Source organism: Cyphomyrmex costatus, unplaced genomic scaffold (assembly GCF_001594065.2).
Source record: "Cyphomyrmex costatus isolate MS0001 unplaced genomic scaffold, Ccosl1.0 scaffold154, whole genome shotgun sequence".
In the NCBI taxonomy this organism is placed as follows: domain Eukaryota; kingdom Metazoa; phylum Arthropoda; class Insecta; order Hymenoptera; family Formicidae; genus Cyphomyrmex; species Cyphomyrmex costatus.
The window spans coordinates 587,027-613,318 of NW_017275544.1; the positions used below are offsets into that span (position 1 = coordinate 587,027).

At 30.8% G+C, this 26,292-nt stretch overlaps 3 protein-coding genes across 3 annotated transcripts in view; 1 reads left to right on the forward strand and 2 right to left on the reverse strand.

Annotated features, from left to right (window-relative positions):
• The window catches only part of LOC108783508 (trichohyalin), a 62,136-nt gene extending 48,968 nt beyond the window's left edge, over positions 1 to 13,168 (reverse strand). The window contains exon 1 of the mRNA XM_018552083.1: positions 13,020 to 13,168. The gene's annotated coding sequence lies outside the window, so the exon portion shown is untranslated. The remainder of the gene's footprint in view (positions 1 to 13,019) is intronic.
• Positions 13,169 to 18,455: 5,287 nt separating this feature from the next.
• Positions 18,456 to 23,080, reverse strand: Mcm7 (minichromosome maintenance 7). The gene is made up of 11 exons (XM_018552097.1): positions 23,039 to 23,080; positions 22,322 to 22,668; positions 21,999 to 22,204; positions 21,671 to 21,834; positions 21,408 to 21,588; positions 21,187 to 21,324; positions 20,890 to 21,075; positions 20,594 to 20,807; positions 19,555 to 20,032; positions 19,232 to 19,383; positions 18,456 to 18,921 (listed from the first exon to the last, which is right to left on the reverse strand). The coding sequence occupies exons 2-11, from the start codon at positions 22,359 to 22,361 to the stop codon at positions 18,506 to 18,508; spliced, it is 2,175 nt and encodes a 724-aa protein (XP_018407599.1). The 5' UTR covers positions 22,362 to 22,668; positions 23,039 to 23,080; the 3' UTR covers positions 18,456 to 18,505.
• Positions 22,685 to 25,264, forward strand: LOC108783502 (cyclin-dependent kinase 2-interacting protein; the record flags this gene model as incomplete). Its single annotated transcript, XM_018552072.1, has 4 exons — positions 22,685 to 22,745; positions 24,028 to 24,251; positions 24,420 to 24,528; positions 25,004 to 25,264. Coding segments are annotated over 4 exons (591 nt in total), but the record flags the coding sequence as incomplete, so codon positions are not given.
• Positions 25,265 to 26,292: the final 1,028 nt, after the last annotated feature.

The window sequence follows — 26,292 nt, forward strand, 5'->3', positions numbered from 1 at the left end:
ATGCCAGCAGATATTTCGAAAGTAACAGGAATCGCCGGAGAATATCCTTGCTTTTATTTTGAAATAAAATCGCGTGTATACATATAAAATATTTTAATAATTAAATAAAAAAGTTTTAATGTTTTTTTGTAAAATGAACATGATGATTGCAAATCAATTTATAAAAAATACGACGTAAATATAAAGACGTAAGTATGAAGAAAAAAATAAGTTTAAGTGTTGTAATGATATTAATTATTCATACATATTTATTTCAATAAGCTATATATCTGCATAAGACAAAATAAATATATTCATAATTATTTTGAAAGCTTCTAACAATTGTATTAATTTTCTCACTTTTCTAGTAGATGACATTAAATATCTGGATGGAGATATTCAAATTTGCTGCATGCAATCCATTTTTTTACATCTTTGAATCATCAATTATCCTATTGTTATTATATAAAAAGATTATTCCAACATTCGTTCAATTGTTTAAATATGTCTTTTCCATCTTGCACATAATAAAGTAATGACCGTTTTTTTATGCAATTATCCGTTTACATTCACGACTATGCTTTACTGTGTCAATGATTACATCGTATTGCGTATATGAATACATAAACTGATTGCATATGTCGAATGTTACGGACCTAGATACATTTTTTTTTATTACAACGTGATCCACATAACTTGGTGCAACAATAGTCCTTTCTGTGAACGGTAGTTTAAAAAACGTAAACCAATAATAGTTAACGTAATTCGCGCTTCTATGTTATAAACGAAAAAATAACCAACGCGATATTATTGTTACTTTGTCGTAATAATCTAATCTTGCGCAGTGAATCTATTTTCAACCTGGCTTGAAAAGGTAACTAAATTAAAAAATACAACTCAAGCCGGACATTTATCTCGATCGATTATCACCTCGATGTTCCGCAATGTTACGCAAAAAAAAAACCAGAAAATATTTAACTACAACGTATTTTGCACTTTTACGAGATAATCAGTGATTCATACAGACGACAGTTTAGATAATAACAATAAACACTTTTCTTCTTAAGAATTATCTCTTTTGTTTGTAAGTTTTATATATAGATACCTATAAACATTTTTGTACGCAAAAAATAAAATTAATATCTAATCTGTAATTGTATTTAGTACGACGCTTATAAAATAATACATTTTAATAAATATTTGTTTGAATAGTAAAATAGTTCTAAATATTATGTTGATATTTACTAAATATAATTTATTTGGAACATAAATAATTAATTTGATTTAACTATATATTTTTATTGAATAAATATTTATTTACTCTGTGTTCATTTAGTATTATTCAAAGAAATATGTATTAAGATTTAATAAATTTTGTTCAGAGTATAGTTAATTATAATACTCAATCTCTCTCTCTGCACAATTGTTTGCATTTTTAATCTATAACTGCAGTAAGCTATAACTATAATATTATATTATTATTTATTCTTAGAAGACTTATTCAAAACTTCAATTTCAAGATTATTATTAATATTATTGGGTTATCGCTTCTTTCTCCTTCTTCTCATCTATCTTTTTACTTAATTCCTTTTTCTTCATATGTCTAAATCGTATTTTTCCTCTTTTTCACAAAGTATTATAGTTACGCAACGCAAGAAAACGTGCTTGAGCAATTAGGATATCCGGATGTAGCGATGTCTCGCTCAATGTCAAATATGTTTAGCACAGTGATTTAGATAAGCTCGATTTGTTTGTGTTTGACGTAAATCGCGGTCGAGCTGTGTATCAAGCTGTACGTTGGTAAATATTTCACATGCAGCTGAAAAATCGGGACAGATATAATAGCTTTTTTTTACGATAGTCTCTAACAAAATCCGAGAAACAATCCCGCCCAACAGGGCCACTGTTACATTTATTCAAATTGTGATCACGTTCTCATACATTCGCAAATAAGTTAATAATTTGGATTCAGTTAAAAAAAATCAAAGTAATCTTGAAAATAGTATTATTAATAATATGTTCAGAGTTTAATTATCTAAATTTCTAAATATATATATTGTATTTTATGTTCGTTATATTATTAAATCTGTTCGCAATGCTTGAAGTCATTAAAAATTTTGACACTTAAAAAGAAATAAATATATATTCGAATGCTGAGAAAAGAAAAAGTAAAAATGTTGAGTGCAAAACGTACAAACAACACAAACAAGCCTATATAATAACAAATAACAATTTAGCACAATAAACATTGTTAAATTCATATACCGAAAAAAATGATATATCAACAGCATTATTTTAACTGAAAATAATTTCGTTAATTCAATAACACCACTAATGAAACAAATATTTATGTTTTTGTTTACTAAAATTTTATTTGTTTCATTATTGTTGTTACATCAACAAGATTATTTTCAATCAAAATGCTGTTGAAACATTTTTTTTCAGTGTATTTAAAACTGAAGAGGCTATCATATTAACAAAAATGTCTAACTGGATTAAATGGTATTCTAGTTGAAAAAAATTAGAATTTTTTCTAATTAAATCTACTAGAATTCTAATTGATATAACCGGATTCTGATTGGTATAATCAGAATCTTCTACAGATTCGTCTATTTTCAACCAGATATTTTTCTCACTGCATTTTTGATATCACATTTGTATATAAACAGCCAGCGGCTTATTTAAAATCGAAATTGAGTGTAAGAATAGTGCCTGAAATCTGGGTCTGAAAATGAATTATGTAGCAGCATGAGCGAATGGATTCATTCGTATATACTTATATTATCGTCGCTATAATTAGAACTTAAATCAAGAGATTATTTCTATCGAATGATAAGGATCAAGTTCTTGAACTTGGCGATAAATAATGCAATAACTCATTAAATTTATCATCAACAATCATGAGACAAACAAATCGGAGACTACACTAACACACATCATAAATTAATTGTTAATCATTAATTTGCATTCATAATAGTACGGGAGGCCGAGAGGCTAAATGTGGATTTACTCGAGCGTCGTGGGGACCTATTGGATTGTGAAGATTAGATGCTAAAAAGAAAAACAGGTTATATGATGTATGCCGTTTCAGTGGTGGGGGAGCGTGTACAGGCTTTCAAACAAAATAGTGACAATGCAATACTCGAAGCGTGTCAGATATTAATAGTGTAAGCGACCCATGTGTTTCTGATAACGGATAAATATTAATCTGACGGTTTACGTGGTGGGGTTAGCTGTAGGAAGGGGTCAAAAAAGGGGGGAAAAAAAAAAATTTCCAGAGCGCATCTCGAGCGCGTCAGATTTTTGAAATGTACGCTTTTCTACATGTAATTAACACACCATACCTTAATCTGACGCGCTCGAGTTTTCGAACGATCCATTTTTTTTATTTACTAATCCCCTGGACCCCCGGCTCTATATAAAGGTTTAATATTTGGTGGGGGTACTTATTAGGGTGCAAGCTTTCCCCCTTTATGTTATTCTGACGCGCTCGAGTAAATCCCAAAATCCCCGGTTGGCCTCCCGTACTATAAGTACGTTGTGAATAATTTTCGCGTGATTATATAATAGATTTTTGCAGCAGATGTTTTCGAATTCGTATCTTGACATAAGATCTAGAATTACGGGAGTCACAATAATACATAATCTAAACATTAATGCAACACGTTTTCAAATTCGCATAGGTATAAGTATGCAAAATAATGCTTTGCAGTAATGCTTGCAAAAAGCAATTTTGATTAATGTCAGTTTTAAAACTAACTGTAACGTGCTCCCGCTTATTTTCTTCTACAGAATTTTCGCACGACTTTCCCTCACACACACATGGCTTAGTGTGTCACTGCCTTCAGCCGTGCGATTGAGAGCGTAAATTGCCGGGATTTCGATCACGATAAGAACTGTCTTTATTTTAAATAAGCAGATTGTTCCTATTTTAAAGCATCAATTTTAAATTACGCATATAGGAAAAAGGAGTTTTTAAATTAAAGAATATAAGAAAAAAAACAAGTTTTTGTTATCTCGCTCGGAAATAAGTTTTGCTCTTAGTATTTTTTTATTATTCTGATCCTTATTGTTCTTTTGTTCTTATATTTCTTACTCTCATTATTCCTTACTGTTCTTAAACTAAATTGTATCTTGCTACAACTTTTTCCAAACGTTCGTATTATTTATAATGAGATTATGCATCTAAAAACAAGATTTCCGAATACAATACTGTTACTCTTTGAGCTATCATATATGTACATTTAAAACGATCGATGTAGTGACAATCATATTTATTACTAACACACAAAGGAATATTTTACTTTTAAATAGAAAACAATTATGATACGCGAATTTGGATTGATGAGAATATATGTATTTAATTAAATAAGAGAAATCCAATATTCGACCAAAGCGGATATCTTAGCGATTTAAATATTTCTACGTGAATTTATATACGTATATCAAAATCTTTTTCGATCTCGAAACAATTATGAGCAGAATCCGAGGCAGAATGAGAGTAGTAGATAATATCGCTTATATTAAATTAACAAGCAATTTATTAATTTTTTATGGTAATAATCTTTATAAAAATATTAATAATTTGATGTTTTAATAACAATCTTAAGTCTGCAAATATTTATTGCAAAAAATATTGTCTCGACCGGGATTCAAACCCAGATCTCAAGTATTCCATGCGGGCGACTTCGACGACTTGCAAGATCACATATATACATATATATATGTATATTTAAGCACTAACAAGATCATAAGATTCATTTTGACCAAATATAGGATTTCATTTATTTAATTAGACTTAAATGGAAAATTTTTTAATCTATAATAAAATAATTTTGAATATATATCGGTTTCATGCAAAATACATGACGCCAACATCGTTATAACAATATCGGGTAAAAATTTATTTTTAACGTACTATAAAAGAGAATACATAACTTAACGGAAGGCGATTTTATTGAAGTATCTAAAAATTTAGTTACATACAGATCTGAAAATAATCTCGTTGGACTATCCAAGTAATTCTATGTATATAGACATTACAAGCTTGATGAGCAATGCTTCGACATTCTAGTAACTAGTGAGTTTGAGCGTTCTATATTACTTACAATTATTTAGAAGTTCTAACAAAATTATTTCCAAATCTCTTCCTCTCTCTCTCTCTCTATATATCTAGTTAAATTTTTATAGATGCTTTAGCAAAATCTTTCTTCCTGTGTAAATTTACATATGTTGCTTTCTTCTCAAGACAATAAATCAATCTTATTTAATTCGAAGAAAGAGAATAAGAATTATATTGGTCTCTTTTATATTGAATAACACTAAATTTTAATAAATATTTAAATAGTTCTAAGTAAATATTTACTAAATGTAAACATATACAATTTATTTAATACAAAAATCACTGATTCGATTTAACTATCATTTCTTATTAAGTAAATATATTTATTTACTATATGTAAGTAAATTTTACTTATTGTTAGTTCTATTCAAACAAATACGTATTAGAGTTGGTAATTTTTTCTCAGTGTAATATCGTTTCATTTTTACAATAAATAAGATTGCGATAAGTACGTCAAGAATATTTTTTGTCTTATTATCGGACATTCTTTCTGAGACCGGTGTACATGATGAATGTATGATACACAAATGTATTTGCAGCGTGTTGTGCTCAATTCATGGGTTCATCAACAATCAAATAACTATCGGGATTAACTGTTCCTGTGAAATTAGAAAAAAGATTCCGAAGATCATACACATACGCCATTTCTGTCTCGCGTGAAAAAGTGCGATCCAGCGTAATAGCAACGTGATTGATCTCACGATCAGGTATCATCGATACTGATATAATCCCGCACAGAGATATAAACTCATATTTTCCTCCGAACGAATTTCAATTTCAAATCGACCGTCGATGACTGATTACGCGACGACGCTGCTCTCTTCAGCGGCTGGATTTAACTCCTAACGATCAAGAAGGATAGCGGTTATGATGAAAGATTCATCAGCCGTAGTATAAGTAATATATCGGGGCAATTCGCGAGATAACATCCTTAACTAGTTCTGCGATTCACGATCGACATTCGAGCGATCGTCCTTACACGTTTCCTGCACACAGAATCCCATTCACGTTCGGCTGAAAGTCATTCAGTCTTAAAAAACAACTATCACAAGGATTATACTAATAACTCAACGATCCGTGCTATAACCTTCAATTATAGCTATAAAAACTACACCTAAGTTCTAAAGCATCCTATTTGAAGTACAGAATGCAAGTGAATCTCCATTTTAAAATACCCAAGGAACACAAGGCAAGAGAAAGAGTTTATTTTGACGTCGAAGTAACTTTATTTTGACGTTATAAAAATAAAAATTATGATTTTTTTTATTATAAAATCTAACTGCTTATTGACATTAAAAATCAAAATAAAGTTATTTTTACTTTTTCTTACTTTTGTATGTTCCTTGAGTAGAGGAAAGTTCAAAGATTTTCTTTTGTGTCTATAATTTAAAACCTCATATAGTACTCGCATATAGATAGATTGTACAGTCGCCCAAAAATGTTCGCTTCGAATTCGAGGGTATGTTAAGTTAGCACCCCAACTATAGTACTTAGGAGTTCTGATTAGAGTTCCCACTTCCTTTTGACGAGACGAAGAGTTCCCTATAGTTAATAACAAGACTTTTGCTCAATAAACATTTTTTTTACATTTTTTCAAAATGGGGTGCTAACTTTTTATCGAATTTCGAGGTGGAATAGTTCTGAGCGGCTTAATAGCTTCAATTTGCGATTGCCTAGAGTTCCTGATATGTAAAAAAATTTTCGAATATTAAAAAAAAAATTTAAAATTTTTGAAAAAAATTAATTTTTAGATACAATAGTTCTGATGACAAATTCTGCTTCTTTTTGACGATACGAAGAGTTCTCTATGATTTTTAATGACACATGCGCTTAATAATAATTTTTTAATAATTTTTTAAAAATGGGGTGCTAACTTTTTAACGAAATTCAAGGTCGCATAGTTCTGATCAGCTTAACAGAAGTATTTTGTGAATACCTAAAGTTCTTGATACATAAAAAACAGTTTTGAAGAATAATAAAGTTTAAAAAAAATAGTAGAAATCATTGAAAATTTTTTGGAGAGTACCGAGTAGTTTTGAATTGCGTTTCTTATAGTACTCGACGAGTTCTATCGAAAACTGTAAGGTGGAAAAGCGATTGGACCAACGGTTTGCAAGATACAGCGACATTTGTCAGAAGATCAACAATTTTTAGAGTAGGTATATCTCGGAAACCGTTGGTCCAATCGCTTTGAGCCCTCATACTTTTCGACAGAACTCGCCGAGAACTGTCCAGAACTCCGATCAGAACTACTCGGTACTCCCAAAAAATTTTACGACGTGGGACTTAGAAAAAAATTTTTGGTCAAAAATTTTTTGGGAGTACCGAATAGTTCTGTTCGGAGTTTTGGACAGTTCTCGACGAGTTCTGTCAAAAAGTATCAGGGCTCAAAGCGATTGGACCAATGGTTTCTGAGATATACTTAGGTGTATGATCTTACAAATTTAACAAATGTCGCTGTATCTTACAAACCGTTGGTCCAATCGCTTTTTCACCTAACAGTTTTCGATAGAACTCGTCGAGAACTATAAGAAACGCTACTCAGAACTACTCGGTACTCTCAAAAAATTTTCCGACGTGGGACTTGGAAAAAAATTTGAAGTCAAAATTTTTTGGGAGTACCGAGTAGTTCTGATCGGAGTTCTGGACAGTTCTCGGCGAGTTCTGTCGAAAAGTATCAGGGCTCAAAGCGATTGGACCAACGGTTTCCGAGATATACTCACTCTAAAAATTGTTGATCTTCCGACAAATGTCGGTGTATCTTGCAAACCGTTGGTCCAATCGCTTTTTCACCTTATAGTTTTCGATAGAGAACTCGTCGAGTACTATAAGAAACGCTACTCAGAACTACTCGGTACTCTCAAAAAAATTTTTAATGATTTCCACTATTTTTTTTAAACTTTATTATATTTCAAAAATGTTTTTTATGTATCAAGAACTCTAGGTATTCACAAAATAGTTCTGTTAAGCTGATCAGAATTATGCGACCTTGAATTTCGTTAAAAAGTTAGCACCTCATTTTTAAAAAATTATTAAAAAATGATTATTAAGCGCATATGTCATTAAAAATCGTAGAGAACTTTTCGTATCGTCAAAAGGAAGCAGGAATTATCATCAAAACTATTGTATCTAAAAATTAATTTTTCAAAAATTTTTAATTTTTTTTTTATTATTTGAAAATTTTTTTTACATATCAGGAACTCTAGGCAATCGCAAATTGAAGTTATTAAGCCGCTCAGAACTATTCCATCTCGAAATTCGATAAAAAGTTAGCACTCCATTTTTAAAAAATGTAAAAAAAATGTTTATCGAGCGGAACTCTTGTTATTAACTATAGGGAACTCTTCGTCTCGTCAAAAGGAAGTGGGAACTCTAATCAGAACTCCTGAGTACTATAGTTGGAGTGCTAACTTAACATACCCTCGAATTCGAATGATTTCTTGCTGTAGTCGAAGTTAAAGGAAATTATCTGACATCCGATCGAATCCGTATACAGGAACTTTCGGTCGTCAACTCCCCTCAGTGAAAAATCGGTCGTAAATTATTCATAAGGAAAATTCAATTAGATTCGCACGCGTCGTGCAAATCTTGAAATGCGTACGCGTGAAATGCATTACAGATATTACGATTATTACTGCAAGCAAAGCAAGTCTGGACTCGCGAGACGTGTAGCATCCACGATTTATGGCACTTGTTGCCGTTACGTACTGCGGATTGGATATGGAAATAGATTATTGTGGGCGATAAGACGAGCTGAGTAAAGGAAGATAGGAAGAAGGGAAAGGAGAGGTGTGCATACGTACGGCGAAACGTCTTCTGTTGAAGGGCATTATCGTCGTTGGCGGGTCCTCTGATTCTAGGTTCATAATCAGCCTATCGAGACGTAGTCTGATTCAACGTGGCGATAAGAGATTAAACGCGGGCACATTGGATCAAATTTGAGCGTGTCGGAAGAAGCGTGTGTATCAAGAAAACAGATATGACAACAAAAGTCTCCTCCGCAAACATCTGTACAGCTGTGGTAGCAACGCCTCGCATATGCTCCAACCCAAACAGAACAACAAGTTACGTTAACGTCAAAATGACGTTAAGGATGTCTATACAATGTCAGCTAAAAATATTGAATTAAACAATCAGCCAAAAATAGTTAATATCAATGGATAAAAAAATTTTGATGATAGTCTGTGAACAAGCTGCGTCTTGAAACCAACTGCAGAGAACAAAGCAGCAAATAGTTTGGCTTATAATGGTTTTAAAAAGAAAGCAATAAAAGACCATATTTTTATGCAGTTTTTAGATCAATAATTTTTAAACAAGTAGTACAAATACATTTTTGCACGAATATTTATTACTGTTTCATTAGCATATGTATAAAATTTGATGTAACTTTAGTATTACTTTCTCATTAAATAAGCGTTATAAAACGCGATTTTATATAAGAATCAAGACAAGTAAAAAATTAAATATAACTTTTACATCAATAAAAGAATTTTGCTCAAAATTTTACATAGACAATCGGACGTAATAATGAAACAATCTGTAAAATTTTTTTTCCTTAATAATATTTTGGAAATAACTAACTAAACATCTTTAAAATAAATCGTAATTAAACAAAAAAAAACTTAAAATTATCATGTTGGTGCCATTTTGACGTCATTTTAGTAACATAATTTTTTGTTCTGCTTTCCAAGGAATACAACAAGTCAAGAGAAAGTCAAAAATTACCCTATTTTGATTCTCAACGTGAAAATAAAGTCATTTTGATCTTTATGTATTTCTTGGATTGGAACTTTCGCTCTTGTTACGTTTCTATCCCCAGCGATTAGTTTATCACGCAACAACGACAACGAGAAAAATGATTAATGTGGGGAATGTCGCAGACTGAATTCTTTTCCGAAATGTTTCCGATTAAAGCGTAGGCTTTAGGTAGGTGAAAGCAATGCAGAATACTGCAGAAACCCGGAGTGAAAGTCAAATTCGCCGCGCCCGTCTCTTGAAACTTCGTTTAGTATCGTTAATCGACAAGACGAAGAAATCAATGGCAAGATCGCGACGCGAATTTCCCGCCGCACGAATTGACGTCTATGGTGAAAAGATCGCTTCGATGGTGATTTGTCTTTTTACGGTTTCACTTGAATAATTATGAAAATCGAGGAATGAATTACTGGTTGCGTTTAACAGAAAAAGCTGCTTTGCAACTGTTATAAAATTCTTTAATGATTCTTTATGACTGTTTTATACATGTAGATGAAGGACTAAGAGTAAAAACCAATCATATTAAAGAGTCATACAATAGTTGCAAAGCTGCTTTTTCTGCTGAACGCAGCTATTGAAAAACTAATAATATTCTCTGCGTCTGCATCACAATTCAATCAGAATTGTTAACTATTGGAATAAAATTATGGAATGAGTTTGTAACTCTTATATCGATGATTGGAATTTCCACACTGAAAAATGATATTGTTTTGATAGCATTATTTTAATTAAAAATAATTTTATTGATTAAAAAAAGTGGTATTCATGTGTGAAACAAATAAAATTTTATTAAAATAAGAGCATGACTTATTTGTTTTAATATGGTGTTATTAAACTGATAAAATTATTTTCAACTAAAATAATGTTGATACAATTATTTTCAATGTAAGAAAAAAGATCTCAGTATCCAGAAATCGAATATACAACAATGTTATTTGTTTTCTTCTGATACATTTTTTGAGAATATATTTATATCAATAACAAAAGCTGCGCTGGCTACTATAATGAATATAGTAAAATTCAAGATTGATAAAAGAATTGCTGAAGTCAAAGGTAATCGAGTATTCTGTGCGAGTGTGACATAAATTGCTTTAACATTAAAATGAGATGCTAAACATGTAAGGATAAAAGATAATCAACAGTAATAAAAACTTATTTTTCTGAATTAATCATTCAAAAAGCTAATTAATTAATAAAAACAATAATTACTTATATCGTAATATTTTAAAATAGTTATTGTAGATATATGCAGCATTTAAAATAAAAATTACGTATATAAATAATATTTCTCATAAACAAATATTAATTCTTCTTTTTATATCAATATATTTTTATTAAATATTAAAATTTTTTGTTAACTGAATCAAATACATATTGTTCATATTAACACAAATGTTTTAATGCATGATACGTTTTAATCGCAAGAACTTAGTAACTTTTTCATTTATTTGTCACTAAATTTAATTTACGAAAAACTTTTTATTTTCAATCTCCTGTAACTTAAATAAAAAAAAAAAAAGAATTGATTTAAAAATGAGTCTTAGATAATAGACAAATAAAAAGGGGGAAATTTAATATTTAGAAATAATATTATAATGATTATAATCTCTCTCTCTCTCTCTCTCTCTCTCTCTCTCTCTCTCTCTCTCTCTCTTATATAGAATTAAATACCATACTTGCCATAATTTTAAAGACAAGATGAACTTTCATCTGTGAAGCTAGCACGACATTTTGTCGATATCAAAAAAATTACAACAGTTCCAGTAGCACTTTTCATAGTTCTACAGTTCCTTATAAAAATAAACAATAGTTCCGCATTTGTAATACTAAAAAATTAAAAATGAAATTATGTCGTGCTAATTTCGAGAATCTAACACGACACTTTCTTTACTAAACTAGCAAAAAACGACAAATATTATCAATTTTGGCAACAGTTCTAATTATTACTACTCGAGTTCTACTAAAATATATAATATGAAAACAAAATTCCAACAATTACTAACAATTATAAAATTTAAATATAAGTATAACACGACACTTGGAGAAAGAGTGCTGGACACGGAGATTAAAAAATTAATTAAAAATACCATATGTTGCGGCCGGAACTCTGCTTAAAAATGATTGCAGAGCATAGAACTCTAGTACTAACTGGCGTTAAAACTGGTATAAACAACCAGCACAACACTTTCTCCAAGTGTCGTGTTGTACTTATATTTAAATGTTATAATTATCAGTAATTGTTAGAATTTTGTTTTCATATTGTATACTTTAGTAAAACTCGAGTAGTACTAATTGGAACTGTTGCCAAAATTGATAATATTTGTCGTTTTTTAGTATTTTAGAGAAGAAAGTGTCGTGCTAGTTATCGAAGTTAGTACGACATATGTTCATTTTTAATTGTTTAATATTACAAATGCGGAACTATTTATTTTTATAAGAAACTGTAGAACTATGTGAAAAGTGCTATTGAAACTGTTAATTTTTTTTGATATCGATAGAATATCGTGCTAGCTTTACAGATCCAATGAAGAGTTCTCAAATAGAATACAAACTCATAATAAGATTAAGATAATAAATAGAAGTGAAGAATTTAGGAAAAATTTTTATTCTATTTATTTGTCATTCCACCTTTGACGTTGATTTTGAGATGATTCCTTGACATAATGATTTTTAAGTAATTTTTTTCATAAAAAAACGATTGTGTTGAGTGATTTTTAAATTAAAAAGTTTTGAGTAATATTTTTAAGTTGTTAATATGAATTTTCATAAAATGACTTCTACTTCATCTCGATCTCATTATGTATTCAACCTGAGTTTTTGTCCCATAAAATTGAGGGGGACCGGCACGGTGCACTCGCGTTTTGCTCGTGCGAGTCGTTCGCGTCGCTACGATCGTTCGCGCAAAGCCGATGGCCCCTACTCGCCGTACTCTACCTGTCAGAAGGTAGCACCATGCGCGTTCACAGGTGGATCTCTGCGGGAACGGAGGGTCATGAAGGGCAGCGGGTGTCGCGTCCCCGAAATCCGACGGTCAGCCGGATTCGTCTTGTGAGTCCGTTAGCCTCGAGAATCCTTGTTGTCTCAATATGGCAGTGGCTCGCGCGCGTGTATACACACATATACATGCCGCGCGCATTATACACTCGAATACGAATACACTCACCGTTCTAACGGCCATCGTCTGTCGGCCGATCGCGCCGCATTCTCTCGTGCCGTGGCCCTTCCGTGGTGGACGAAGACGGTTGGAATCCCAAGAAGCCTTCTGGAGCTCGTAATACGCCGCCCGCGAAATCCGCAGCCGAATTCAAGTCGATGCCGCTCCTCGTTCCCCGTTGTTCCCCGTTCCGCGGTTCCGCCGCCACCTTCACTTCGCAACTCCGCTTCGTGACTCGCTTTGCTCGCCCGCCTACCTGCGTGCCGCCGATAATCGGTCGTTCCCTCTTCGTTAACTTAGGATGGTTGATACATTCAAACTAATGTGATCTAAGCGCGCACTAACTGTCGCAAAACATGTAAGTAACGGTGTCGAAAATAGAAAGAAATTTGAGAATGCTATTCACGAAACAATGCGAAAAACCAGACGAGCTTATCAGCGTCGAGTCAGTGACGCTCGACCGCTGCTCGCCACAACATAACTGGACACTGGTTGGTGGGGGAACTGAGCCGACCGACGAGGAACAAGGCACGGAAGGGAGACAGACCTCCCAGGAGGGGATTGGGCGTGGGACGGAAGGGCAAAGGGGTACGAAAGGGGCCCGTTCGGACATGAACGGGTATGTGAAGGAAGGTCGGTGGATGTCAAGACTTTATCAAGTTCCCGAATGTTCGTATTCTTGTTTAACATTAGGTGAATAACAAAAATAAAATATTACCTGGACGGCACTCGAGTGGAAGAATTTGAACATAGCTGAGGGAAAGAAGAGGATATCATTCTTCGATGATTACTTGAATAGATGCTTAAATTTTATTAAATAGAGGCTAGTATTCTGTATAGTTCGTTTTTGTCTTAAGATCGTCTCAAGTATTGTATTAAAATCTACTTAAGCTTAAAATTCCACATTGGTGCTAATTCGCACCAGCACAAATGTCCACAAAAATTTCCCATAGAAAACACATATTTTGACTTATTGTACTCTGCATCTTCATAACAAAATTAACGTTCAAAAACATTAAGAAAAATTCTCATCAGTGTGGAAGTTACGGTTGCACAGTCAAGATGTGGATTTTAATCGAGACTTAAGACTCTTAAATGTATTTAAGTATAGAACTGACTGTTTAGTATCAAAGATAAATTGCAATTTATTATTTCAGGCTAATATCATGCCATAATTTAAAACATCAATTTATTTCGTGTCTCTTTTGTTTTTTTTTGTTTTTTTCTTTTCAATGTAGTTCTTATATCCAAGACCGCCTTAGATTCAGTCTTGAGGTACCATGAACCAATCAAAGGGCCACATTAGTATCTTAAGCAAACTTAATACAATCTTGAAAAGACTAAGAACCGACTATGAATACCGACCTTAGTCTCGAGAGCCTTTTTAAAAGACCAATCCTTACTGTGATAAAACGATTGTTTTCAAAAAAGAAGACTTTGATATATGTCGGTTCTTGTCTGGATGTATCTCAATTTTCGACGGAAATTCTTACTCTAAAACACACCAGTCAAAGTCGTTTTTTCAACCAGATCCAAAATTCTTTTCCCGTTTTCTGACGTGTGATAAATAATGAATTCTTTTGAGAAAAAAACCTTTGGTTTCATTTATACTTATGTGATTCTGAACTTGACAAAGTGAGATGCATCCCAAGGAGAACCACAAATCATGATACCATAAAAACGATGTTAAAATGAATAATAAATAATTGAAAATTGCCTTTTAGTAATTATTTTCGAGTCATTTTGACTCCATCGTTTTGATGTCATAATTTATACTCCAAGTACAACAACGAACGTAACGCGCTTCCAACAAATTTTGTCATAGACGACGCGCGAATCGATTCAAAAAGAAATAAACTCTACTATATATATAGAATACAATTGATAAAGAAAATACAATCTAAGAGAAATTAAATCATAGCCAAGAAAAAACCACATGAAAGTCAACAAAAAGTCAAAATGTCAGCAAATGACTTTATTTTGATAAAGTCAATAAACACAGTCAAATGTAACCAAAAATCATCATTTTGACATCAAAGTACGTCATTTTGACTTTCTCTTGACTTGATGTGTTCTTTAGCTGCACAGCTAAAATTAGCTTGGAAATGCATCCAGACTAAGCACTTGCGACTTGCAAACGTCATAATTCCCTCATTTGCGTTTATCCTTTTCGTTCGTGGTGACAACGTTAATAATAAGACGCAGTTAAGAACTTCTGAGAATAACGTCAATCAGGAGGTAGGAGGACTAGGAGGGCATTAATAGCGGTGTCAGCGTGTAACAACCAATTGTGCGTCTTTTGTTTTCGCAGAGCGCGATTCACGTTGTTTTTCTTCTTCAATGCCTTTACGTAACGTCTAAATTTCCGAACACCTCACGTACGTGCTAACACGGAGCTCTTGATACGGTAAAAGAACATATTGACGCTCGAACCGATGAAAGGAAATATAACAAAAATGGGGTTCTAACGATTTTATGTTTCTTATGGAAAATTGGAAAAAATTAACGATTAAAATCAATTAATAATAATGTAAAATTTGAAAGCCATTTGACAGAGAAGCATAATAAAAAAAATATATATTTGATCGTTATTTTTCGGTTCTTGAAATGCAAATGCAAATTATTTTAAACATTTTTATATATCGGCATGAATTTCATTAAGCGTATATGGTACATATATATGTAATTTGCAAATCAATATAAATCTTTTTTTTAATCTTGTAGTTCTATAAACTCAGTTGTTCGTGCATGTCGAATAGTGTAATGTCATTTTGTCCGTATGAGTCGAATATACAATATACATAATTTTCGTGGTCATATAATTTGACAATCAAACAAAATACTTCCCATATTAAAAATTGCTTGTTAATTGTAAGTATGTGTGTTTACAATAATATAATGTATAGTAAAATATAATCGTATAAATCGGTTTCTTATAATTAAGATATATTATTATATTTTACGCTATACACAATAAATAGTAATGTTATTAACATGAAATACTAAAAATAATACAACAGCGATAGTTTTATAATAATAATAAAAAATAATCAATGATATTATGCATATAATAAATATTAGCATATTTTATAATAAATGAATAAAAAATATGCACAACCGAATAATCGCAATATCTTGTCTTTCGTCTTGTGTAAAAATAGCTTCAAAATTGACGAAGAAACAATTTGAAGTAAACTCAGAGTAGCAACAAGAAGAATAAAAGCGTATATTTAAAAATAATACTTATTATATATATTTTACATTTGAAATAAAAGTTTGTCATAGTATGAGAAACCTAAAAAATTATCTATAAAAAAATTGTATTTATAAATAAGAATTAATATTACAGATTTTTATTTTAGAATTCCTTAAATATTTCTGTATAATGCACGAAGAGCTAGTTTTTAATTTTTCGCATTTATTGTGGTATTCTAGTATACATGCCCATTCATAATTTCTTGTCTTAAATATTAAGTAAGATCACTTTCATTTACAATTTCTTCAAATCCTAGTGCTTTGCAATTTTAATAGTCTTCTATGTTTTTTTCTAAATAAGATAAATTTTATATTCATTCGTAGTAATGAGACACATTATCCTAGATAGCATAGACAATCGTTATGACTTTAAAAAGAGAGATTCACGTTTTTACTATTATGTTTCTATAATAATTAATTATTTAAAATAATTGTGAAAAAATGGATCATCCGCAAGTATAGTAATCGCCGGGCACCGCCGGTAAATAAAATTAAATGGTGGAATATTAAATTGCTTATAGGTAATAATCATACAGAATATAATAGAACACAAGGCGCAGAATTATGAGATTATTCATTCATGTTCGAGTGAGATGAGTTTTTGAAGGCGAGTCCCCAAATTGAGGTCCTAAAATGAAAATAAGTGTTTTGATATACACCTATATTCTAGTTAAAAATTTATAGTACCTATACAACGTAACTGAATTATATTTACAATTTTGGCAATGTTCAGCGTTTTTATTAGCAAAATTAGTGCGCATTTGGTGCTAAAGTCATTATACAGAAATCGATCTAAAGATATGTTTAAAAGAATATAGAAACAATAAGTTAAACCGTGAAATGCTCAATACATTTTATTGTACTATGTGATAAAATATACACTATAGGTATTTTATCAATTGAGATATCTCACTTTTACATTTAAATTAGATTAGCGTGTAACGGCTTTAATGTGCATTGAGTGCGCATCAGTTCTGTCAATAAAAAAGGCTTGACCTGAATTGTTAGATTTTTATTTAATTTTATCAATTTAAGAACTAATGTTTCCAAAAATTATGTAATTGTGTTTTGTTGGAGTATCATTATCTAAAAGCAATTTCAAACTCTTAATATTATTTTGATGCGAACTCTTACATAAATTCGTATAAATTATTTTCTTCTTGTATTTGAAAAAGGCATAGAATTGGTTTTTTTATCCAGAAATAAAACAAAAAAAAGAATACTTTTCGTAATTTGGGTAGGTATTTTAAAAGAATTACTTTTTTGGATTATCTGTGTTCTATAGTTATGTCCTGCAGTACGGCATGCAATTGCTTAAAATAATATTGCTGTAATGTGTAATGCAACTGCAACTTTTATACTCGTATATATCTTCATAAGTATCTGCCAGAATGTTTATATTTTTATTTAAAAAATAATAGAATGCTTATGAAAATATTGTGCAGATATTCACGCATAGATAACAAAGATGACATAATACAGCTTGTGAGTGTGAAAACTGAACACAACCACAATATAATCTTTAACTGAATAATTGACATAGAATATTGTTACTTAAAAACATAATAAATATATTTATATAATATTTAAGTACGATTAAATATTATTAATATTAATAATGTTTCTAGCATTGTGTAAAGATTGTACTAAAAAGAATATAATTTTGCATATTGCAAATTGCAAAATTTATTTGAAAAGTAACTATATTTTCTTTACATTGTTTTATCCCTTTACTCTGCGCGCGTACACGCACACAAAATTATTAAAGTATTTATAAGAAAAAGAATCATTTACGAAATATTCTATATTTTATGTCAATATGTATCAAAATAAAGTATAAATTAATTTTTCATATCTCTAATACTTTTATAGATAGAAGAACCATATTATATTATAAAACAATTACATTTTAAAAAATGGCCATGATCTTCATATAATCATAAAACATTGACTTTTTCGTAAATTAATTTTATCTCATCTGTCTATGTCCCGTCAAACCAACTTATGTCTGAACATATTTTTTATTCGATCTTGTTCTGCGAAGATAAAAGGGATGGTAAATTAAAAACAGGGACACGCTGTATATTTAGTGTTATTACAAAATATATATAATAAATGATTATATTCACACACAAATAAAATTTATTTATCTTTTATTGTAAAAAATACAGAATGAGTGTACTTCGAGGGTATAACAAATATTAGTTTCTGCAGTAAATGTCAAGTTGAAAAAATTAAGCTTAAATAAAAGTGATTAATCTTCTGGTCTGATTGACCTGCCACACATTTAACGCTTCATATTCTTCGATGCATCTATACACTGGATCAGGTTTAAATCCTTTGCTCGTACATCGCTCCAGAATATCTGACACTTTAACGGTTTTTTTATCACCAGCAAGTTCTCGTATTAATTGGAAGATCCTGTTAATCGGATCTTGTTGCGTGTTGTTGGTACGTTGTTCGGAGTAATTAATCGAATGTTTGGACATTTCTACTAATCTGTTTGCTTCTGCTATATCATCCTTATCAACTACGTTCGATAATCGCAACCGTGCTAATGCCGTCGACAGTCGAAGGATAGCTAGTAGATTCCGAGCGGAGGTAAACGTTTTGTCATGGCTATTACGTGCTTCTTTCCGCATTTCCACGTAAGAGTCTGCAATAGTATATTTTAGAATAAATCTGCCAAATAATTTTAGTTTAATACATGATAGCAATAAATATTTCATACCGTTTATTTGTTACAACGACTCAACTTTTCAACAAGAAAACAAAGTGTTCCAGGAAATCAGTTTAAATGTTTATTAAAATTTTAAAACATTAATTTTTTGAAATGTAATTTTAATATTGTAATTCATTGAAAAAAATAAAAGTAGATTTTTTAAAAATATTTTCTTCTTTTCTCTTTAAGTTTCCATTTTTTTTTCTGTAATTAACTCAAAAATATGAATTGTGTATATACATACCGACAATATATTCTGTTAATTCTTCCGATACAACAGGTTCTTTCGTTTTACACAAATTTATGTATTTTCTTATTAATTTCATATCTATAGCTTCTGTTTCTGTCGGAGGTTGCGAGCAATGTTGATGAACATACGTGATATGTTGCGCGAGTCTATCAAAAGAATATTTGTGTTCATTATCAGCATATAAATATCATAAAATATGAAATTAGAACGAGAAAATTGTTTATATTGTTAGATGTTTAGACTAAGAGATCTAGCCTATTTGTATTATTATAAATGATATACAAACATTACATTTTTTTACTCTTAAAAATACTTACTTAAGATCATTACTCCGATCTGCGCGATCTTGAATAAGCCACAATAAATCAAATCGTGATAGCAATGCGGCAGGTAATTGAATATTTTGCTCGACTGTTCTCTGCGGATTGTATCTGCCATATGCCGGATTGGCAGCTGCTAATATAGAAACTCTGGCGTTTAAACGGGCCATTATTCCAGCTTTGGCGATAGATATGGTTTGTTGCTCCATCACTTCATGAATCGCTGTTCTATCAGTATCTGCCATTTTATCAAACTCGTCGATACAACATACTCCCTGATCCGCCAATACCAAAGCTCCACCTTCCAACACCATTTGACCTGTTAAAGGATCCTTCATGATAGCAGCAGTCAAACCTACACCGGATGATCCTCGTCCTGTAGTGTACTGCGATCTTGGGGCTAATCGCGTAATGTAAGATAATAATTGCGACTTTGCCACGCCAGGATCTCCCATCAAACAAATATTAATATTGCCTAGAAGCAATAAAATTATCTTGACATTGTCTATGGTATTTGAATAGTATCAAAGTAGAGGTAGATATACAGTATCCAAATTTTTTGCACTAAAAATTCATTTTTTACATAAAAATAAAAAGTACAACCTTTAATGGCCTTGACAAATGTTACAGATAATGATCTTGAACAATATTCAAGAGATTTTAGCCGTCGATAGGACATCTAAGATAATGTTAAATGCCGGCGATACTATAACTTTCAAGCATTATAACTCAAAAAGTACTTCATGAAAAAATATTTTATTATAATGTTTTGGAAAAGCTCTCAAGATGTGCTACAAGAATATGTAATGAAAAGTAGGGAGTTTCATTTAAAAAAATTGAAGTGACCTTAACCTGACTTTGGCGACGCCACCCAAGGTCAAACTTGTGTGATCAGTAAATAGATCTTTTTGAACCCTACAACTTTTGTCTGAAATACTTTTCTGTAATACTTATACTTTCCATGATATTCAGATGTCCCGGAACTTTTTGGACACTGTATAGGATGTCAAGTTGTTAAATCACATAACATCTTTACCTCGAATTTTAATGTCGCCTTTCTTCTTATCTGTTCCTCCAACCAGAAGCAGAAGCAACGCTTTTTTCACATCTTCAAGTCCATAAATTTCAGGGGCTAAAGAACAAGCCAACTTGTTATAAAAATCATCTTGCATAAGCAAACCCAATTCTTCATCGGTCAATTCTGCACTGCTATCGTCTGCGATATCCGCGTTATTCAAGCATACCACTTTCTGAAATCAAAATAAACTTTGCATAAAAAAAACTAAGATTAGCTTATAATTGTGTGTGTAGAATTGATATATTTATTCTCACATGTGCATCCAAGTAAGTTTCGCTGGAAAGCATAGGTCCTGCTCTAGCATTAAAACCTGTTTTTAGGAAAGGTAAAAACACACCGGTCACAATGACGTGATCCCCAGGTAGACAAGTTCTCGTTGTTTCGCCACGACAGAAGATAGTTAACGATCGCGGTATGTGGCCAACTGGAACTTGCTCGCTCTGTAAAATACAAACGTCAATCATTTAGGAAAGAATATTTGTAAACTTATAAAATTGTTATTAGAAAAATATTTGTAAATATAAATTTTTATTTAATATTTATAAATTTACGTGTTCTTGTAATTTTATTTCTTGAAATTTGATGAACTTTGAGCCCTTTGTCTGTAAGTACAACCTGCCACCAGATTTATTTACTCGGCATCCCTCGCTTGGACATGTTCGTATGGGCATGAAGCTTAAGGAATGTACCTGTAATAATTAATTATATAATATAAAAAAGAAAATATCTGATTATTGGACTTAAAAAAGAGAAACAATATCAGCTTTCGTACTGGCTGGCTCACTTCCGAACCACATTCATCACATGTGTATGTTGCCACAACTATCATTGGCTTCACTTCAGTTGCTTTAGTAACAATACCTCTAACTGTTACCAATTTTCCAATCTTATCTGCCTTAATATCTCTTACTGAATAAGCTTTTGCATCAGAGAAATCCTTAAAGTATACTTCACTAAAAAGTATAAATATATCTGTGACCCTAGATTGCTATTTTTATATAATAAATGATGGAACGTAAAATCAAGTTTTCTTACAAACGTCGCATCAATTCAGGAGCATAATTAACTTTAGCAGCATTTTGGGCACCTGGTGCTCTGTTACGTGTTTCTAATAATAATCGATGTTCCGTATATATATCCAATGGATCTTTGGGTAGAACAATTCCCTCCTTAAAGTCAGGTAGCATATCTTGAATCAGCTATTAAAAAATTTATATTTGATTAGTTCTACCTACTGTAAAATACACAAATATGTGTATTAGTTTGCAGCATTTCAAATTTACACAATAAAAATGTCTATGTATCAAATATACACCTTGTATTAAACGATCTTGAGAGTATTCGTAATGATTTCTATACATACGTTCAGAACCAAATTGGTATATCTTCGTGTATTATTAGCAACAGACATAGCTAATTCATCGTCAAACGAGTGTAAATCATCCAAATCAATTTCAAAGCTAATTTGTTCACGGTGTGCTATCTTCGTAAGTATATCCCTATATTTAAAAGTTTTTCTTCCTGAATCGTCCATTGACACAAACTCCAGGAAGAAATTCTTGAATTGTTCTAAAATACATTTGTACAATTTGTAAAATTTGTAGCCAGCATCATCAAAACTTTAATATCGGTTATATAAATAGTCACTTTCTCACGAGAAATTTTGAGAATGTAGACAAATCTTACCTTTGTCTTTAACGTAATCTCTTGTTACTTTATTTGCCATTTTTTGCAAGTTAATAGAGTGCAGCCTTGCTTGAAATTCACCTCTCAACTAAAGGCGAATGTTGTGATTAAGTTAAATACCTTCTTCTTCTTCTTTTAAATTTAAATGGCCCAGGTTCTGGTAAATCCGGATAATCGTGGCCAGTCGTACAAAAAGGAAACTGTTTGAGTCAAAAAATATAAATGTGAAACAAAGGTGGGTGATGCAAAGCCCGCGGAAACGGCGTTGCTCGAACGGTATCCGGGAATCTGCGTCTACAGCGTCGTCACACCGCAATAACGCGCGTCATGGGAGCCCTAGTCGTCACCTAAGGTGCAAAATGACGAACAAACGAGACGAGCCCAACCGCAGACCCACATCAATGTAATACAGTGCACAGCCGAAGTCGGTAACACTTTTAAAGATAAATATATAAAGAAGAACCCGCTTCTCTTAAATTTTTATAAAAATATACTCAATCGATGCGTTTTTGCATGAAAATATAATCGCAGCGCAGTATTTCGCGGCTGTGACAGATTTCTTAACCTGAATAGTCGTTAACTTTAACGCTTGATATCTCGGTTCGTAGGGCAGAGCGACACTTTTTTCTGCCAGATTCTTTCGTTTCATGCAAAAACGCATCGATTGAGTATATTTTTATCAAAATTTAAGAGGAACGGGTTCTTTTTTATATTTACCCTTTCAAAAATATACAAAAGAAACACCCGGTCCGAAACGCGTCCGTAACTAGTTAAATACCGTTATGTCTCAATTTCGCGCGCAATTTAAAAGCATAGATTATAAAACACATTTTAAGAAGAAACTCTAAAGAAATTAATCGGACGTTTAGTACGAACTTTTCAACATTCGTATTGGTCAGAATTATTGGACAAGTTTATAGCCAATTGAAAACTATTATTGCACAATTGGTTACATTAAATTCTTATCAATATTTTTATGTTTATTATTTCCTAGTTGAAATTTCCTTACAATTTTTCATATCATTTTTCAAAATTTTTATGTAACATTTATATAATTGTAATGTATTTAGAATTTTATGTAATGTTTATATATTATTAAAATTTTTCTGAATTTCTAAATAATGTTTTAACATTAAAAAAAATTTTTTTACAAATTGTTTCTTAAAAAATTAATAGTAAATAAAATTATGTGTATGTCGTGGTGGAAGAGATATTAAAGTGAATTTTTATTTAGGTAGTCTCTCTCTCTCTCTCTCTCTCTCTCTCTCTCTCTCCCTCTCCCCCCCGAGAAAGTCACTCTGTATATGGAAACTTCACAATTAAAATACTATTTATGCAGTATTTTAGCTGTAATTAACTGTAATTTCAGTATAAAAAAAATTGATCTTCACAGATTAGTCTTCTCGTATTTTTTAGCTAGAGGTCTCTATAGTCTTTCCTGTTAATACTTAACCAAAGAAGAAAAAATTAAAATAAGAGAAAATGGAAAACATTGAATAATATTATTGTTTTAATCTTGTGGTGACAAGAAAATGTTTTCTCCTATTAGTAAGTTTATGCTTAATGTATTATATATATGTGTATGAGTGTGTGTGTAATTTTTTTTACACACTAATAAGTCGTAAAGGAATTTACATATATTAAATATCAAAGAAATACAATTGAATTTTTGAACAGTGCCTTTTATTCAAATAAATTTATTACAGAATTAACTTCACCTAAATCATTTCAAGGAAGAAATCTAACAGGATCCATACGTCTTATACGTGATTTAGCTGCAGATATTCATGCAAATATACAACAATGGAACAACCTTCATATTCAAGGAATTACTTATTTAAAAAACATAACACAAGAAAAACATGATAAAAATTATTCTAAAACTTTACAAGATTTGTGTGATAAGTTAGAAAATATTTGTGATAACTTGGTAAGTTTTTCTTTCTTACTAGGTTATTTCTTATACTATATCATACCTTTACAACTTTATAAATATAGGGTAATATTATTTTAATTTAATTAATATTTTAGTTGAATTTAGAATATTATATTTGTAACTTATTAACATAAATAACTACAAGTAATATTTTATTTTTAGGATGGCATAGTTAAAAACTTAGATCAAATTAAGAATCAATTAATAGCCATATCAGCCTTAGAAAAAAATACAGATAAATTGTTTATAACATGGCCGACAACAAAGTTTGGTAAGGAATAACTTAAATAACTAAATTTATCAAAACATATACTTTATTGCAATACATAAAAAAAAATATTTTCACTGTTTTTTTTATTAACACAATGAAGTTTTAAGATATACAATTTATAATATTAAAAAGCTATTTAAACAGACTCGAATAGTGTATTATCAGTTTATATTGATAGGTTTTGCTGAGTGAAAAAACAGGTTTCTCTATCAATGGAATTTGTCAATATAAACTATAAATAACAAATTGCTGGAAATAAATCAAATTTTGTAAAGAACATAATTGATGCTAATTTGTTATATGACATTTTGTATGTAATATCTAGCAAAATGTTAGAACATTGCTAACATTTTATTTACTAGAAATTTATTTGTATATTAATTTTATAATATTTTTGATACTTATAATAATTATATAATAATTTTGAATTATTTAATAAAATTATATTATGTGCTTCCAAAATATATATGTTTAGGTGAGGTAGCAGAAACTATATATGAAGCATATCATATGGAAATTAAATTGAAACGTAAATTACTCGAAAATGTTGCTCATAATTATACGGAATCTTGGAAGATGCTTCATCTTGCAGCTTGGGTGTACGAGCCTTTTATAACTGAAAATTTAATGATCTTATTAGATTCATTGCTTATTGAAACTGGTCACAGATGAGAAAAACTTTTAATGCAGCATTACATTTTTGTTTTCATTTTAATATATTTAAATAAAGTAATAGCTGGAGTAAACCATTGCAGTTTTATTTATGCCAGGAATCTAGATTAAACTACAATTAATATAAAGAGTTTAAATAACACTTTAATGTAAATTTATATACATGCGCTGAAATAATTTTTGATCTTGAATCTCAATTGGAAAAGAACTGATTAGTGTTCCAATAAATCATTTAACTATACATAGTAACGTCAGTAACTGATGTTTCATCAATTACTGATGCAGTATCATCAGTTATCGATAGAGCCAATCATTTTTTTAACACTAATCATCTCTTTGTTTGATGAGAAACTAAAATTAGGGTAGTAATATTGCATATTAAATTAACAATTTAATGATAACGCTAAACTAACGGATAATTAATAAACTAACAAGAAGAAGGAAACCTCAATGATTAACGGTCAAAGCCAATAACGGTCAAAGCTGGATCACAATGCTTATTATTAAAATTATGTGTGAATTTTAAATACCGCGTATGTAGTTCCCCTATCGCGTGCCGAAATTTTTTCAGACTTACAACGCAACTCTAAATAACTACCGCAGTAATATCACTTTTTAGTTAAATTGCCAAAGCAAATCTAACAATAATTTGATGCTTATATAGCATCTTATTAGATCTTTAATAATATGTTGATAGACATAATATGTCTTATATTAAAATTTAACGATGTAAATTTTAAAGTAATGATGAATCTAAAATCTGTGAAAAATAAGATTACGAAGAATATCACGATTTGGCGTTTCGTCTCGGATAATTATTTGAATAATCTGTTAACTACACATATATATTTTCAATTAAAATTTGTATTTATTACTTTATAATAAGTATCCGCTATACAAGAACTTATTTTTGTTTATTTCGTAATCAGATATATACATATACAGTAAAATTGGATTATCTTCATATTTTAAAAATTTAAATGATTTAAAACGTGTTTTTTTTTTAGCTACAATCTAACAAGAATGTCAATTAATGTTAATTCAGAATCATACGCAACAAGTTTTTTTTTTAGTAGATATATATAGACAATT

Excerpts from the sequence above, each read along its gene's own strand:
- Mcm7 (XM_018552097.1), bottom strand. The coding sequence starts at position 22,361 with ATGGCAAATAAAGTAACAAGAGATTACGTTAAAGACAAAG. Across the intron at positions 21,325-21,407 it reads GTTCGGAAGTGAGCCAGCCA|GTACATTCCTTAAGCTTCAT; the intron begins GTACGAAAGCTG and ends TAATTATTACAG. Across the intron at positions 20,808-20,889 it reads AAACTTACTTGGATGCACAT|AAAGTGGTATGCTTGAATAA; the intron begins GTGAGAATAAAT and ends TTTTGATTTCAG.